Source organism: Barbus barbus, assembly GCF_936440315.1.
Source record: "Barbus barbus genome assembly, chromosome: 20".
Classification (NCBI taxonomy): Eukaryota; Metazoa; Chordata; class Actinopteri; order Cypriniformes; family Cyprinidae; genus Barbus; species Barbus barbus.
The window spans coordinates 17,576,728-17,594,993 of record NC_136748.1 but is presented as its reverse complement, the minus strand read 5'-3'; the positions used below and the strand labels follow the sequence as shown (position 1 = coordinate 17,594,993).

General features: G+C 40.2%; 2 protein-coding genes across 3 annotated transcripts in view; both read left to right on the top strand.

The window, feature by feature from the left end:
* Nucleotides 1-2,166: 2,166 nt before the first annotated feature.
* Nucleotides 2,167-14,466, top strand: LOC306885959 (nuclear exosome regulator NRDE2-like). The gene is made up of 14 exons (XM_079442793.1): nucleotides 2,167-2,278; nucleotides 3,377-3,494; nucleotides 3,873-4,034; nucleotides 4,508-4,651; nucleotides 6,940-7,408; nucleotides 7,491-7,905; nucleotides 9,028-9,161; nucleotides 10,519-10,642; nucleotides 10,808-10,980; nucleotides 11,164-11,556; nucleotides 11,946-12,874; nucleotides 13,815-13,956; nucleotides 14,047-14,118; nucleotides 14,245-14,466. The coding sequence occupies exons 1-14, from the start codon at nucleotides 2,218-2,220 to the stop codon at nucleotides 14,368-14,370; spliced, it is 3,462 nt and encodes a 1,153-aa protein (XP_079298919.1). The 5' UTR covers nucleotides 2,167-2,217; the 3' UTR covers nucleotides 14,371-14,466.
* Nucleotides 14,467-16,579: 2,113 nt separating this feature from the next.
* LOC306886368 (la-related protein 1B-like) overlaps nucleotides 16,580-18,266 on the top strand; it is a 29,487-nt gene continuing 27,800 nt past the window's right edge. The window contains exon 1 of one of the 2 annotated variants that reach the window (XM_079443403.1): nucleotides 16,580-17,319. In XM_079443403.1, coding sequence (XP_079299529.1) covers nucleotides 16,971-17,319 — 349 coding nt within the window. In that variant the 5' untranslated portion in view covers nucleotides 16,580-16,970. The remainder of the gene's footprint in view (nucleotides 17,320-18,266) is intronic. The other variant, XM_079443402.1, reaches the window with a different exon arrangement.

The following is an 18,266-nucleotide window of genomic DNA, read 5'->3' as shown; positions in this document are numbered from 1 at the left end:
AAGAAATACTGTTCTGTTTGCAAATTGTATTATTATAAATTATAATTAGGTTCTAAATGACTCTTTTTGTGAGCCTACATCTACAGGTGCTGGTCATAAAATTAGAATATCATGAAAAAGTTTATTTATTTAAATAATACCATTCAAAAAGTGAAACTTGTATATTAGATTCATTCATTACACACAGACTGATATATTTCAAATGTTTATTTCCTTTAATTTTGATGATTATAACTGACAACTAATGAAAGTCCCAAATCTCAGAAAATTTGAATATTGTGGAAATGTTCAATATTGAAGACACACTCTAATCAGCTAATTAACTCAAAACACCTGCAAAAGCCTTTAAATGGTCTCTCAGTCTAGTTCTGTAGGCTAGACAATCATGGGGAAGAGTGCTGACTTGACAGTTGTCCAAAAGATGACCATTGACACCTTGCACAAGGAGGGCAAGACACAAAAGGTCATTGCTAAAGAGGCTGGCTGTTCACAGAGCTCTGTGTCCAAGCACATTAATAGAGAGGCGAAGGGAAGGACAAGATGTGGTAGAAAAAAGTGTACAAGCAATAGGGATAACCGCACCCTGGAGAGGATTGTGAAACAAAACCCATTCAAAAATGTGGGGGAGATTCACAAAGAGTGGACTGCAGCTGGAGTCAGTGCTTCAAGAACCACCACGCACAGACGTATGCAAGACATGGGTTTCAGCTGTCACATTCCTTGTGTCAAGCCACTCTTGAACAAGAGACAGCGTCAGATGCGTCTTGCCTGGGCTAAAGACAAAAAGGACCACTCAGCAGCAGTCCAGTCCAAAGTTATGTTCTCTGAAAAGTAAATTTTGCATTTCCTTTGGAAATCAAGGTCCCAGAGTCTGGAGGAAGAGAGGAGAGGCACATAATCCACGTTGCTTGAGGTCCATTGTAAAGTTTCCACAGTCATTGATGGTTTTGGCTGCAATGTCATCTGCTGGTGATGGTCCACTGTGTTTTCTGAGGTCCAAGGTCAACGCAGCCGTCTACCAGGAAGTTTTAGAGCACTTCATGCTTCCTGCTGCTGACCAACTTTATGGAGATGCAGATTTCATTTTCCAACAGGACTTGGCACCTGCACACACTGCCAAAGCTACCAGTACCTGGTTTAAGGACCATGGTATCCCTGTTCTTGATTGGCCAGCAAACTCGCCTGACCTTAACCCCATAGAAAACCTATGGGGTATTGTGAAGAGGAAGATGCAATACGCCAGACCCAACAATGGGGGAAGTTGTGGCCTAATGGTTAGAGAGTCGGACTCGTAATCCAAAGGTTGCGGGTTCGAGTCTCGGCCCGGCAGGGATTGTAGGTGGGGGGAGTGAATGTACAGCACTCTCTCCACCCTCAATACCACGACTGAGGTGCCCTTGAGCAAGGCACCGAACCCCCAACTGCTCCCTGGGCGCCGCAGCATAAATGGCTGCCCACTGCTCCGGGTGTGTGTTCACGGTGTGTGTGTGTGTGTGTGTGTGTGTTCACTGCTGTGTGTGTGCACGTTGGATGGGTTAAATGCAGAGCACGAATTCCGAGTATGGGTCACCATACTTGGCAGTATGTCATGTATGTCACTTCACAATTCAGAAGAGCTGAAGGCCACTATCAGAGCAACATGGGCTCTCATTACACCTGAGCAGTGCCACAGACTGATCGACTCCATGCCACGCCGCATTGCTGCAGTAATCCAGGTCAAAGGAGCCCCAACTAAATATTGAGTGCTGTACATGCTCATACGTTTCATGTTCATACTTTTCTGTTGGCCAACATTTCTAAAAAATTATTTTTTTGCATTGGTCTTAATTGATATTCTAATTTTCTGAGATACTGAATTTGGGACTTTCATTAGTTGTCAGTTATAATCATCAAAATTAAAGGAAATAAACATTTGAAATATATCAGTCTGTGTGTAATGAATGAATCTAATATACAAGTTTCACTTTTTGGTATTACTGAAATAAACCAACTTTTTCATGATATTCTAATTTTATGACCAGCACCTGTATGTTGTAATTATGTCATAGCATAAATGGATTGCTGAATCATTTTTGGAACTGGTTCTTTAAGACAAACTGTTCAAAAGATCCGATTCTCAGAAATGAATCTTTTCATCACTGCATGCTTTCCTTCCAGGTCGCAGGCGGATGACGTAAGCGGCGCGCGTCTGTGTTGATCTGTGTGAACTGAAGAAACATGTCTCTTTTCCCGTCCTTCGCTGGACTGTCAAGCAATAACAGCTCTACTGAGGATAGAGGTAAGCTCTCTTTAACCTGCGCTCAGAGCTTCATACAGGATCAGGTCAGGTGCACAATATTGAATTAACGAAAGAGAACCTGTAAAGAAAGCCTAACAGTTGTGTTGATTATTACTTTGAACGCTGCATGGTTTACTGTAACTGAGAGCAGATGCATTACACGTTGATTAACAGTAATAATATGTGCGTAACAGACTTTATATTTAAGTTGAATTTTAGCCTCAGTTTTAATTTTATGGTAAATTTCGCTCATCTATTTATCAGTGATTTGTGATGAATCTGTTGGAAAGTACTGCATTGAACTAAATCCTTTCTGAAGCATGTCTGCTCCTCAGTTTTCTTAAAATATAAAAACAATGCATCATGGATTATTATAAAATGTAAGTAATTCAAAGTTCAGAAACATTGTTCATCTTGTTAGGAACTATTTCCTGTTTTTATTGTAGCAGTGTAATAATACACTAGATTTTGGCCATACGCAAATATTTGTGACAAGCTACACTGCAAATTTTAATACTATGGTTTGTTCAAAGTGGGCAATAGTTGGAGTGATGATTATACGGACCACTAACTAGCACATATTCTGCAATCACAAATGATCTTGTATGCCAAATACTGGACCTTTATGGATTTGGCTGCAGTTCAACGCACTGTAATCAGTCAGCCGTTCTGTTTGAGTGGATCCCATCTTTGAGCACTTAATAAGCTAGATGAAGACACACATCCCAACTAATCAATATCAAATTATTGGAAAAGGACTGTTCTCACATTGAATACAGCAGAAAAGAACAAACTGCTCTTGCATGCAGATAACCTCTGCTGCCGTGGGGAATTTGTGCAGAATATCGGCCAGGTCAGCAATGCATCTGGCTCCTTCCCAGGCTGTCCACAGAATAATAGATAGCATCATGCTTCTGTCCTTCTCACTGTTCAACCTTCTTTAATGGACAGTTTTTTTTTGCGTGTGAATCACATCAGATGCGCTCTTCTGAGGTTTTGCTTCGTTTGGACAGGCTGTCTGTCATGACTGACTGATTTATTCACTTCTTAAGAGGCCAGCAGAGCTAATTTGGTTTGACTGAATGTTTCTTCTCTCAGCTCCAGCACATCTGGAATGGTTGAGTAATCAGAGCTTCAGCACAGAAGATGCTTTGAAGACTCACCAGCGGGCCACAGAGAGAGTGCAAGCAGAGGCAGAAGAACCAGCCGGCACAAGGTCATCTAATCCTTAAAGCGCAGTGCAGTTAATCACTGAATAAACTAACTTTAACATCTGTCATTAAAGAACAAAAGAGGATCTTATTATTTGATTTCAAGCTTAATCTTGTGAAAAAAAATAATTCATTGTCCTTCCAACATTAAAGTGTATTAAAATGAAAATTTAAACATCATATACAAATAAATCATAAATAATGTATATATATTTTTGCCTGTTATAGACCAGGCTTGAAATGCAGTACCCAGTTTTGCAAATATTTACACGTATACATAATTAACACATTAAAATATTAACTTGACTGAAAAAAAGGTATACTTCTGCAGAGTGTCTGTTTATCAGAGGATATAGTGAACTTCCTTTTCTATGTTTATGCAGAGAGAAGAAGTGTAAAGAGAGAGAAGATAGCCATGGCAGATCAAAGAAGAGAAAGAAAGAAAAGAAGAAAAAACACAAGAAGAAGAAGAACTCGGAGAGCAGTGGATCTGAATCAGACACCGTTTACCCCAGCGACCTGTTAAAAAAGGAGAATGCTGACAGGTGTGTTCATAGAAAAATCCTGCAGTACATTGATCCACAGTCAGTCTCTGATCTTTGTATCCACTTACATCTATATCAGACTTAAAAGGCTTCACACATTTAATCTCTTAAAGGGACAGTTCACCCAAAAGTGAAAATCCTGTCATTATATACTCATCCTCATGCTGTTTCAAACTGTATGACTTTCTTTCTTCTAAACATTAAAGTAGAAATGTAGCAAAAAGATGCAGTTATTATGTACACAACAAAATCAGGTCATTTCAGTTTGTGGATGAACTGTTCCTTTTGGGGGAATCCAAAAGATTTGCAAGTGCCTTACAAAGATTGTTCTTTGGATTGTTTTAGAACATTAAAATGCACAAAACTTCAACCATACTTGTGCATTGTCTATTTATGACACTTTTAACTGTGGATTTTTGGATGATGGTGTGTGTTGTTTTTAATGTCCTTGTCTTTCATCTTCTTGGCTGCAGAGAGGAAGCTCAAGTTCGGGTGAGCGAGACCTTTATGTGGCTGGATGACCTCCAGACCCCCACTGACTCCCCCTTCTGTATTGACAGAAGAACTGACCGTGCCAACTGGGAATACAAATCGCTCTATAGGGGAGACATAGCCAGGTAACTTTACTCACTATCTCTGTGTGTCTGTGTGTCTCACACACAGATGCTCTCCTCTTTCATTCTTTCTGTTTGGCTCTCTGAAGGTCAGCCAGTCTCAGCAGCAGTAGCAGGTGCCAGGCGCTCCATAATGCAGGGGAGCACTGCGACTGTGTGCGTACGAGAGAGCTGCAGTGTGTATTGTGCTCATGTATCTCTTTCAACTGCTTTTATAACCCCAGCTTCTGTTTGCAGAAACCCTTTGACATCCACATAAACTTTTCTGCATTCCAACTCCAGAAGCACTTTTTGTGCTCCCTTTGTGACCCTTTTTTTTATTGCACTTATTTTTATTTCACAATTGCAGGTAATTTAATGATTAACATGCACACTCCATTTAAACTATTTTTTTCAGAAAACCAGTTTGACATAAAATAAAACTAAAAAGGTTTGTGTAGGTAGGTAAAAATACAAGATAAGAGTATAAGAGTTAAGATTGCTTATAGGCTATTAAGCATTATGTCATTTTATACAGATTTAGGGGAAATACTATGAATGAAACTTACTTGACGACAACACTAACACTTTTGTATGAATACCCTAATGAATAGAATACCCTTAAATAATATATAGTTGCCAGTACACATCAAGCTTTTCTTGCGATTATCTGTACAGATACGTTTCATACATGAGAAGTGTGTTCAAAAACAGATGTGCAAAGCTCCTGCCATGAATAAACAGAACCTTGATGTGTTAACTTACTTTTATTTGAGGGATTCTGTTTGTAATAGGCTACTGAGTTTGTATTTTGCGGTCACTGCCTATTGAGTGAGTTAATTTTATTAAATGTGTCAATATTGGTTAACTTTATTAAGTGTATGTTTAAAATTATTAGAATGCAAGGCAAGCACATTGCATGGATATATAATATGACCTATTTTTCCTTAGTATTTGACTGTTTAATTCATAGATTAAGTGAATGATTACAGTTTGAGTACATGTAGTATGTTTACATGCATGTCTTACACCAATTATGCTTAATAACTTGACAACATGTAATTAATTTATGTAAATACTTTTATGTATACATTTTTTTTATGGTTTGAGTAAAACAGTGTCAGGAATAAGATTTTACCTGTTCCGCCAGTTTTGCTTTATATGTAAACACCTTTATCGGTAATTTGTTAATGTGCACATGTCTGTTTATGTTTTGATAGTTATCAGTTTAAACGCACTCACTTTTAAAATGCTTGCCTTTTAAAGTCTTTGTGATATTGCATACTGCAGAGGTGTCCAAACCTGAGAGTTTAGTTCCAACCCTAATTAAACCCCTAAACCAAAGTAATCAAGGTCTTCAGACTCACTAGAAACTTCCAGGCAAGTGTGTAGGACCTGGTTAGAGCTAAACTTGGCAGCATACAGCCCTCCGGGAGCAGGATTGGACACCACCGTCATACTGGATAGTTGTTAGACTTCTCTGTCTTGCATCTATTCAAACTTCTATAGCCACATTTTTGCTGAACAGGCATTGTCAATTTATGTGTTGATTCTTATGCTCAGCCGTAAAAAAAATAAAAGTTGCGTACTGAGTGCCATGATAATGGCAAAGCTGTTCTAATGGCTCATTTAATTTATGCAAAACCAAAGCCTTAAACGTCTTTTGCTGCCTTGCGAGCATTGATGTTTCCTTCTGGAAATGTAAAGCTAGTTTATTTTGATGTCAGCCTGCAGCTGTAGTTAAAGTTCTGTGCCCGTGCTCTCCATAAGCATTGTTCTGGGTCTTATTTACTCTAATGTTCTGGCTATAGTGAAGGGTTAATTAGCTGCTCAGAGGCAACAAATCTCACACCTGGCTGTTCTCCAGCTCCTATCAGCTTTAATCTGGTGTCAGAGCTGCCATCTGTAATTTAAGAGACCACAATCAATACTTGCATTCTCTCTCACTGTCCCTCTCTCCTGACATCCCCCTCTCACACAGATGCCCCATACACACTCCTCTAAAGCTGATCAGTATCATGTGTGAAGTGTGTGTACAGAATGAGTGTACAGAGGTGCATCACAGCACTCTTTTCTTGAGAAGGTCAAGTGCTGCTCCAAAGAGGATACAAATCCCTCGTCTTCGATCTCTTTCCTTCACTTTCTCCAGTCATCTCATCCGCACTCAGACACCTGCCAACTTCTGTTTTTACTTTGACCTTCATCTGTCAGTAGGACCAGATGGAATCTAAAACGTTTATTCATATTTTCTGCACTGAGGAAAAAGCTCACCAGATCTTCACCAGTTCAGCATTTTGTTTTTTGCATTTCAGGTATAAAAGGAAGGGGCGCTCATGCCTAGGGTTACACGTCAGGATGCAGGCTGTGAACTGGAATGATGGTGGCCCAGAGAAGAAGCGACTGGACAAGAAACCCGAGCGCTATTTCTGTTCTTCCGCCCGTCAGCTGCTCCGGTCAGATAGTCTGCCTGCTTTACCCGTACTCTCTGAGGGCAATGCCGTCAGCTCTGATACCTACATCAAGCTCTCAGCCTGCACTGAAGAGCAGGGCTCTTCCACCCAGGCACCCGTATCGTGGGTAAATCCGCTGGGCATCTATGACCGTGGAACCGCTCTTTGGCTGGAGGGCAAGGGTCAACCAGAGCTCAAGGGAGATCAGAAGGACGTTGAGGCTCAAGGGAGCAGCAGTACCCTTCTGAGTGCACGGGTGGAGGAGTTTAACAGGAAGCTACGGGAGAATCCTACGGACACCCAGCTGTGGCTGGACTTTGTACGCTTCCAGGTAGGCCTCCAGAGAGGAAAGGTGCCTGTTTCGTTGCTTCCTTGCCTAACTTAAATTGCTCTCTCTCTTTGTCTCTGATCAGGATGAACTGGCCTTTGGTTCTAGTTCATTCTCTGCTGCCACTGACACTGACAATGATGGTGAGATGAAGAAAATGTCTCTTCGTGCCGTGCTGGAGAAGAAGCTGTCCATTGTGGACAGGGCAGTGGAAAATAACCCTGCCAACGTGGACCTGAAACTGGAGAAACTCCATCTGTGCAAGGAACTATGGGAGCCTGCCACCCTGCAGAAAGAGTGGAAGAAACTAGTGTTCATCCATCCAAATAGTGCGCCTTTATGGAGGAAGTATCTTCTCTTCACACAGAGTCATTTCAGCATGTTCTCGGTGTCAAAGGTCAACAGCGTGTTCGGAAAGTGTTTAAGCACGCTCAGTGCAGTCCAAGATGGCAGTATGGTGTCTCACTCTCCACTTCCAGGCACCCAGGAAGACCTCTTGGGTATAGCGAAATTTTATACTTGTAGAATGTAAATACTTACCAAATTTGCTATGTGTTGAGCAACTTTTAGACTCTCCAGATAGCTTTTCCACCATGTTCCTGTTAATGTCTCTGAGTGTCCTCAGGTAATTTTTGCATTGTCATAGGTTTGAGTTTCACTTGTTTAGATGTGAATTTGCAGCCGTGGGTATTTCCTCTCCCTCCCCTCATGTTGCTGTGATAGCAGTTGGTGGAAACTGTAAACTTGTTTTGATTACATGCATAAATATTTGTAGAGTTAAGCACTTCGTGTACGATTTGTGCGCAATGTTTCGGGCTGTGTGTGTGTGTGTGGGGGGGGATTGACTGGCAGGCACCAGTAAAAGGTGATGATGTGGTGTTTTTAAGTAGATTGGCATGTTGTTTGTCAGCTAGTTCAGAGGGTTTATTGTGTGGGTCTGTTTATAGAGAGTCAGAACACAAACATCACTGTCCCGGGCTTCCCCGTTCTGGGATTTGCAAAATGAACAGGCCTTAAAATCTCTGTGACGTGTGCGTGCGTGTGGATGAATGATCAGATTTTGAGCCAGGCCTCTTGCTGTTCTGTGCTCTCTATCACTGGCTTCTCAATTAGTCTAATTAAACAATTACCTCGATAGATCTGGTCAGTGTGCAGTGTGTATCTGGATCAGCACTCCCTGGGCCCAAATTTGCTGAACTGAGCTGAAATTTACACACAAACTTACAATTATTTTTACACAGATTGGACCAGACTGATTATGAGGTCTATTATTAGGTGAATTGTCAATGTTGAATGCACGTCTGAGGTTCTGAAATGAGTTGAAAGGAATATAGTTAATCTAGAAAATAAAATCTGTTAATCATTTACTGACCCTTGTGTTGTTCTAAACCCTTTTTGCGTTTCTTGGGTCAAAAGTCATACAGGTATGGAACAACATGTGGGTGAGTAAAAGATGAACAGCTCTGTGGCTCTCTGCTGCCCTCTTGTGCTCAGAGGTGGCACTGCAGTATTACCTATATCTATGTCTGTATTGGGAAAACTTTTATTTCAATCATATTTATACTCCTTTCACAAATATCTGTGATCATAAATGTAACACAGTGTTCTCTCTTGTCTGGCAGATATCTTTCTACAGCAGTGCCATTTCCTGCGGCAGGCGGGTCACACCGAGAAAGCTGTGTGTCTCTTCCAAGCCCTTCTGGACTTCACTTTCTTCAAGCCAGACAGTGTGAAAGACCTTCCCACTAGACAACAGGTACAGAACACACACAAACGCATCAAAACCCTTTTGTAAAAGTTATGTCCTTTAATTCTTTCTCTTTGCAGCAACACCATACAACTTCAGATGAACGTCTTTGGCATTCTTTTCCATTCAGTTTCACTCTGACTCATTGTTTTTGAATGTGTCTAATATCAGCACCGCAATGTGTCCAACTGGGGTCCTAACCTGCCTAATTATTTTGTGCTTCTTTAAGGCAGAATAATCCAACTAATTATTCAGGGAATCCACAAACTCAAAATATGTAGTTTTCACTGTGCAATGAAACTAACCCTGCATTTCATTTAAGAGAAACATGGAATGTGTAGTAAAAAAAATTTACATTTTAAAAAAGTGTATAGAACTGAGAGATAACAATGTACAGCAAGACGTGTTCACGTGAAACTGTGGTTGCTCTACCCTCTTTGTTTCGGTCACAGGATTTGCTGAAGAGGCATATTCACATGAACTGTTGCTTTTTAAAACAAACTTTTTCTTCAGCAGCAGAAATATCTGTCCTGTCAACAGCCAAATATATGTTCTGCTGAGCAAGACCTAAAGAGTCCTAGAGAGTCAAAACGCTCCCTGTCCTAAACGCTTTCCAACATGAACTTGATATGATCGGAAAGTGATTGTTGCTTATTATTAAAAACATGATTCGCATTTCAATCTGTGATAGACTGCTCCTATTATACACATTCTTACTCATAGTAAATAACTGCGAACCTGCGTTCCTGTTGCATTTCTTATCCTTGAAATTTAGGGGAGATCAATCAGTTACATGGCCTGGTGGGTAGTGCACATCACTGCTGCATTAATCATCAAGTCAGCATGTGGTTGGCTGACTACTCCTGGTGTCTTTCTGTGATTGGTTGAACAGGTTTTCAGTGCTGGTTGGGTTTGTTGCTGCAGTATGAGGTAGTTTTGGCGCTTGGTGTTGAGTGATAACTGCAAATTAAACGACCAGCTTCAACGTTCAGCTGAGTACACACTTTACAGCACTTTTATGTGAATGGGAGTGTTGCTGTTAGTGATTCTAGAAATGCATCGTTTATTGAAAACCTGGAAATACCATTTTTTTTTTTTTTTAATCCAAGACTGGAAAATTATAAAATCACAAAAAGGCATGAAAGTTTCTATACAAAAATAGATTTTTTGCATGTATGGTTCTAAAAATGTAATGAAGAAAGGGTAGAAATTCTATTGAAACATTTAAAACATTTTATTATCTAGTAATCATGAATGAATGGACAAATTCTGAAAATCCATTGGTCAAAATGTGAGAACTTTTTATTATTTGCTGTACTTGTGTTTTTAGGCTATTTATTATTTTTGTATTTCTTTGTTTGTCCAGGTGGATTTTTTTGAGCCATTTTGGGACAGTGGAGAGCCCAGGATTGGGGAACGGGGAGCCCGGGGATGGAAGGCTTGGATGCTTCAGCAGGAGAGAGGAGGATGGGTGATTCCACCTGAGCCAGGTGTTCAAACCAAACACGCATGCACAAAGATGTAGATCTTTGCCAATTCAATGTAGTTTAGCTAGTGACAATTCCAAAACATCAAAGCCTTCTACCACCCCCAAATTAAAGTCTTTTGTTATCGATTCTGAGAGCTAACATTACAGTGAACTCTGTGGCCTGCAGATGAGGATGACGAAGAAGAGCAGGACGACTCCGAGATCAAAGACAAGACCTGGCCTAAGTGGAAGATCTGGTTAGATGTAGAGGCATCACGAGAGGCAAGCCACTGGTTGCCATGGAGACCAGATAAAACCAAGGGCCAATCAGAAGAGGACTGTGAGGACCCCGACAGGCAGGTGCGATGTTTATTGACAACCTGATGAGTAGGCCCAAATTAAATATGCAGATGATTTTGCATTTTTGTTCAAAATGGATTTCAACATTCAAATAATTTAAAGTTTAATACATAGTCAAATTAGCTATTAGCTATCAATGTCAATGTTACATTTATTCTTAAATTTCTTTCTGTCTCCATGCAGGTCTTGTTTGATGATATCGGCCCATCTATGATTCGTGTGGACAGAGCAGATCTCCAGCTGCAGTTGATCCTGTCATTCCTGCAGTTCCTAGGTCTGCCTGGACCTTCAGGAAGGTTCTCAACAACCTCTTCCTCAAACATTCTATTGGACGATCTTGCCTTCCTTGAAGATGGCCCAGACCCGGAGCGACCACTGACCTCTCATGACCTCCCAATGGCTGGGACCTGTGCAGTGGGTCACATGACATTTCTGAGTGACTGCAGGAGGCAGGCAGGGCTGTGTAAAGCAGGGGAGGAGTTTCTCCAGAACGTTCTACAGCAAACTCTCCCACTCGTCTCTGTACAGGATCAAGCTGCTATTACTCTCTGCTGGCTGCAGTATGAGAAACTAAAGGTTTGAGCAAAACTATAAATCGACATTTCTTGAGAACTGAACAGGTCATATTTCATGCAACAAAAAAAATAAAAACAATTAATTGTGGCATTAATTTCATAATAATAAAAATATTTTCATGACTATTAGTCATATCCTCCAATTATAATAATAAAGACAAAATAAATTCTATAAAATGATATAATTGTATAATATATTACTATATATTATATTTATGTATGTTACATTGTAATTACAATCTTATGATTCATATGAATTATGTAAATATAAATTCTAATTTTACAGCCCTGAGATTTCTTTAAAGTTATTGTCAGAGCAACTATTTTTTCTTTACTTGTTTACTTTCATGTTTGTGTTAGTCTGCAACCTTCATTGCTTTTCTATTGTAGGTGCTGAGATGTCTACGCAGTGGAAATAAAAGGCGACTGAAGTCTCAGGGGAAGCGTAGTAAACGGCTAGTGAAACGATTGCTAAAAGAGCCAGATAACAGGGGCAGCCTGGCACTTTGGAGAGAGTATGCCCATCTGGAGTGGCTTCTGGGTAATCAGGAGGAGGCATGCAAAGTATTTGACACTGCCTTGGGCATGGGCGTGACTAGAGGCCTTAATGATCCTGTTCTCTGTAACCTCTGCTTTCTCTATGCCCAGTTAGAGGTAGAGCAGGCCTTAAACAGCGGGACAGTCCCCACTTCCAAAGCTGTCTACATTCTTACTAAATTAGCCGAGGGTGCTGCCTACACACCTTTCGCTGGCCAGATCAACCCAGTGGCCATATTGAAGGCCAGAAAGACCTATGAGCAGGCCCTCTCGAGCTTTTTACCTGAGCAGAGCACAGGCAGCAATGCTGGAGCTCCAAAGAAACTCCACAGGCTGTCCAACCTGGTAGGATGTTTTGGGCTTTTTCAGTACCTCACAGTGGGGATAGATGCAGTTGATGCTGTGTACAGTCAGGCCATCCAAAAACTGATTTCCAGCAACTTGAATTTAGAAGTAACAGATGGATCTCTGAGGAGACCCAAGGCCTTTTCAGACTGGGAGTCTGTTGCTGTCCAGCATGTAGCACTGCTGCGCCACCACGCCAACACCAGTGTGTTTCCTCTCTCTCGGCTAAGACTGGCACTTACAGATGCCCTCTCCTTACTGCCCTTCAGCGCGTCATTATGGCAACTCTACCTTCAAACAGAGAACCGCTATCACAGCGCTGGCCGTGCCCGCAGGTTTTTCCACAGTGTGGCAAAGAAAACTAACAGTGTTGTGCCGTATCTTTTCGCCATTACTGCAGAGCAACGACTGAGACAGATGCTGGACTCTGTTCAGAGGTGAGGAAAAAAGAGTTCTTGTAAGCTTTACTGGACTTTCGTTTGTTTCATTTTTTTTCTTTATTCTTTTTCTCTTTCAATTGACTCTTTGCAAAGAGCTTGATTAATAGGCGATCTGACCAATCATAACGCCGAATCTTCCATTTTGTCCGACAAAAAAATTCCGACTGGAGAGTAGATTAACTTTGGTGGACTTAAATTTGAAAATTGTGCATATTGACATCTTTTCGCAGTTGAAATAAATAGTTCTGATTTTCATTCATGTTTATTTCGTGTTTCAAGTCAGTATGAAAAAACGATCGGTTCATGTGCCGCTTTAACTGTCTGAGGCAATACACGGATCTGTCACGACACATTAAAAAGCCACAAAATGGTATTTATTGTTTGAATTTCTTTTTAAAAATTTTAAAGCTGAGACCTTTCATACCAGAAATAACCTGCTCTGTCGGCGTGTTGTCGGTTTCCTCTTTGTTTTGCAATGTATTTTTTACTGTGAGAACGTGTATTGCGAGTGTAGCATGTCTTGTCGGACATAGCAACAGTAACTAAGGAGAGCAGGTTTTTGCGAAGGGTCAATTTTGTTTTATTTCCTTTTTGTTTGTTTTCTTGTCATTTCATTTTGTTACCTTTCGTTTCATTTTCTTTGTGAACAAACACTTCTGGCAAAGCTCAGTCTAACACATTGTATCTAATGCGTCAAAGTTAATTTCAAAATGTAACACAAGTGTGCTGCATTCTCAGCGTTGCAGCAAAGGTCACTATAGCAGATTTTTAATATATTCTCTTACAGTCAGTGATCTCATTCAGGTCACTCTACAGCCGTGGTGGAAGAAGAGTTGGTTGAGATTTTTGCTGAGCCAATTATTTAAAGTTATTTAAAAGTTAGCTACCTGAGTAATAACACTAATCTGGTTTAGTAACTGATGTCATCTTTGTCCAGGTCTCATCTTCCTGGAGAAGCCCTGCCCACAATGCCAAATAATGGTCTTAGCAACCGTATCCGCTGTCTGTTTGAAAACGCTACAGCAACAGAACATGGGGCCCACTGTCCTCTGCTCTGGAGGATGTATCTGAACTTCATGGTAAAGTTGTAAACACATGACCGTTGAGAAATGTTCAGAAATAGCTACAGGTATGGGCGTGTGAGCTGCTTCCTTGTGTGTTTTCTACAGGTATGTGATGGGAATGCAGAGAGGGCCAGTGGAATCTTCTACAAGGCCCTACAGGCAGTGCCCTGGGTAAAGGTAAGATAAGCTATACTTACACGAGGTACTGAGAAGCATGTTACTGTGAACATGTCTGCACACTTAACACTTTACTTTCAGACTCATAATGTGTGTTACAGTTTGTGCATGTGTGTGTATTTGCAGGGCTTGTATATGGACGCAGTGCAGCTGTTCCCTGATCGTGTGCAAGAGTTTTTAGACCTTATGACTGAGAAGGAGTTGCGTCTCAGAGTGCCCATGGAGGAGGTGGACATCTTAATGGAGGACTAGCCATCAAAACCCTTCCCCTAACAACAGCTAAAAATAAAAGTTTTTATTTATTTTTATTTTTCCATGATTTTGGAAATAAATGATATATTGAATATTAAGATGTTTTTCTTTTTTGAATATAATGTTAGTGAGAATTAGGGTTGCAAAGGGGTGGAAATTTCTGGTAAATTTCCAGAAACTTTCCAAAAATCCAAGGAAGATTCCAAAAAATCCTGGAAATTTTCCGAAATTTACTGGAAATTTTCCAACTTTTTGCAACCATAGTGAGAATTCATCATGGGTTCATGTTTCAGTTAGTTGAGTGACTTTTCATTATGAATAAGTTTTAAACCAGTTACAATCAGCAAATATTTTCTTTTGGCCAGCAGAGGGCATCAATACCTTCTCTCAATGTCCTGGATTTTACCCACAAATTTACAACCTAAGATTAGGATTATCTTCACATACCAAGAGGTTGTTGCAGTGCTTTATATTGATCTTTAGACTGCAGCTTAGTCTTTTCATCTCCCCCATGCTGAACTTTCTGCTAAACTGAGTGGCAGGAGGTGCAGGATTTGAACCTGATATTTAAGACATGCATTGAACTGATATGAAATAGTTGGCGAGAGGAGGATTGGGTTTTTCATGCTTATTGCATTCAGTTCTTCATCGAAACTGTCTAAATGTATCCATTATGCCAGTTTGAGTGTGCCATAGTGAAAGGGGGGATTTGTTTGGACCTTTATCACAGTAATGTTTGGGTTTGCTCAGTGTTTTAAAAAGTATGAGATTGAACTGATGTTATTATGTCTTGTGAAATGTTACCCAACAACACTTCTGGGGTAGGTATGACAAAGCTAACACAAGTTTGTTCGCAGCTAATTCTTTTCATTTTACTGTGAAAGGTTACGAGGAGCTCTGGAAGAACATGGTGTATCACTCTTATAGATCCACAGAACTGTCATCAGATAGCTGATAAAATTGAATTTGAATTTTCGTAAACATCATTTTGAACATCTTTGAAGAAATTATTTTATATCCAGTATATAGAAGTCAGCATTTGAAGTGGATCAAAACCTTTCATCAAAGTTGTCCTAAAATCAAAACAGTACCCGTTCTTGTCTTAGAACAAATTTGATGAACTTTTTTGATCCACTTCAAATGTTGACTACTGTATACCCTTATAAGTATAGCTCCTTAATATACTTCTTAATTAAATATATGATTATATTTCAGATTTTAATTATCACGTGATTTCTTTTAATAATAACAAAAAGGAGTGTCACAATTTTGTGAAAGAACTCCATCTGGTGGTGCATTTAAAAATTTTCATTGCAATTTTCTTCCAAAACATCTTGAGTTTCATCTGCAGTAACTGTTACTTTCATCTGTCTTCTTTCATTAATAGCACAATTTCTGATAAACAGTAGCTTTAGTGGTTGTTGTGCTCTCGGTGTGATTCTCAACCAAGCTCAGCTCACGTGATACTTATAACTATCTGTAAACGTGTTAATATTTGTAATTTGACATACAGTCTAAACCAGCTGATGAAATCTGTGTGATATCTCTTTTGATGTTTTTTCGGTTTTTGTAAGAGTCTGTGACTGTGTGTGTTTACTCGGGGAAAGGCCACGTCAGACTGCCTCTGATCAGTGTTGCCAGATCGGGTTAGAAAAACGACCCCCTAACAAACATTAAACCTCTTAACGGGAAATGGTTGAATTAATTGATGCGACCTTGCATTAATTAAAAAAGGTAAATCTGCATCTTATACTGACCATCAGGATAAAGTATAAATCAAACTACTTAAAGGGGAAAAGTGTGTACTTATTAGCAAAATAGGAAACAAATTACAGTACTGGATGCCATATTTACATTTTTTGTTATCATTGATTATTATAATTATATATTTTATTTTCCAAATTAAAACTGTGTGAAAACTTTGTGAGGTATAGCCAGTTTGTGAATTTGTTTTAGTTTAGATAAGACATTAAACGCAAAACAAGCAAAAAAAAGATGTTTGACAGCTGCTATTAATGGTCAGTCATACTTTGTTGTGATATGGAACCAAGCACTACCAAATCCTAATATATACTGGAAATAAGCACATAACATGCAACCCGCTAACTTTATAAATATAACAAGCCTCTTTAAAAAAAAAAGAAAAAAAAGTGGACATGGCAACACTGCCTTTGATCAACCACGTTCTTCAGTTCTGCAGTACCGCCGCGTGACCGCGAGGGGCGACAGAGAGGCACCACACACTCGTCCAATGACTCGTGGCCGTTCGTAGTATTTCCTTTTATTTAGGTGAGTTGCGGATCAGCCAAATCGTGAAGAGGGTTGAAAACACTGCCAAAGTTTTTATCTTCTTCCTTTGGCTTACTGTAATCAGTTAGTGTGATCGCACAACATGGCTTCTTTAAGGGATCGAGCATTTTGACATTCAAGAAGACGAAAAAGTCCGATGCAGCTCTCCGCCGTGTTTCAAGCTGCTGGCTGTCAACTTGTGCTCTAGCTGCAACAGCTTTGACCGAGTCTTTTTCTTCATTTGCGCTGGAAAATAACTATTGCTGGATAGCGAGAAAATAACAACTCGTGGGCGTTTGCGCTTTTGAACCATGACCACTGAAGTTGCGAGTGACTTAGACGTGACGGTCAGTTGTTTGGGCGAAGGGAACCAAAACAAGTCGGACACGGATCGACCCAAGAAACCTGATCGAGCGAGCCACGAGGAGGGGCAACAGGATCCTCCTCAGGTCGACTCTAAACATCAAAAACAGGGGGTCATGGAAAGCAAAGTGGATGGGTTAAGCACGAACGACAAGGAGAACGAGCAGAATGCATCAAGCCACAATGCAGAACCTGCCAAGAAGAAGGTGACCGAGGCTCCTCCACCAAAAGTGAACCCATGGACGAAGAAGAACGCGTGCCCTCCTCAGAATGCCACCAACAGCTCGCTACAAACAGGTAGGGAGTTTGTGCTCACAACACACACGTTTTTGCCTCCAACAGCATTTATTCTCATGCACACATGTGCTCAGTTAGCTCGCATGTGCTACTGCAAACAGGAGCGGCCATTAAACTCTTGTCATTTCACTTTTATGCCCTTTTTCGCGTGATCGTGCACCTGTGCTTTGAAACATACGATAACTGTGGCTATTTTCTCAATTTATGATAATTCATAAACTTTGTGCCCATATCCGTAAAGTGTGTTTTTCATACATGGTCAGAGAAACGGACCAATCAGTGGCGGGGGGCGTGGCCTGTTAGCTGTAGCACTAGTAATGGGAAGCGAGTCGATTCTTTTGAACGGTTCATTTGATTGAATGATTCAGCCAACAACCTGGTATGACATCATGCCCTAAAACACTTATTGCTGTTTATTATTAAGAGTGTTTATTGTAATTTTGATTTATCAAAGTTTAGTTCGTTCTTATGAACTGGGTTCAAACACTAAACATTAATCGGTTCTAGAGTTTATTTTTTGCTCATTTTAATTGAATAAAACACAATTTATTGAAACCAACTGTGTTAGATGAAACTGGCATTAGATAAAGTCGTAAACATATTTCCAATAGGCTTTATATGTAACATCGCTAGTCTTAAACAATTCAGAGATCTCATTTAAAAGATCCGACTCTTAAAAACGATTCGTTCACGATTCGGACGTCACTATTTAGCAACGGGCTAACACCACAGATCGTTTAATCCTCTAATGCGGTATAAAGCAATGAAAGTCACGCTACTCTGCTTTATTCACACATTTTACAGGGTCTATAAGTGGTTGTGACTATCACTGCAGTGTTTAAGGCTTTTAGTCGGAGTTTCGTTTGTGGTTTGGCAGATATATGCTGTGCTGTCCAGGCTCGCCTGATTAAAACACTGCTGTTGTTAAAGTGAGATAATATGTAGAA

What these genes read in the sequence shown, in the direction of transcription:
- LOC306885959 (XM_079442793.1), top strand. Translation starts at nt 2,218, where the DNA reads ATGTCTCTTTTCCCGTCCTTCGCTGGACTGTCAAGCAATAACAGCTCT. An exon ending in TATAGGGGAGACATAGCCAG is followed by an intron (nt 4,652 to 6,939) that starts GTAACTTTACTC and finishes TTTGCATTTCAG; the next exon opens with GTATAAAAGGAAGGGGCGCT. An exon ending in AGGCAGTGCCCTGGGTAAAG is followed by an intron (nt 14,119 to 14,244) that starts GTAAGATAAGCT and finishes GTGTATTTGCAG; the next exon opens with GGCTTGTATATGGACGCAGT.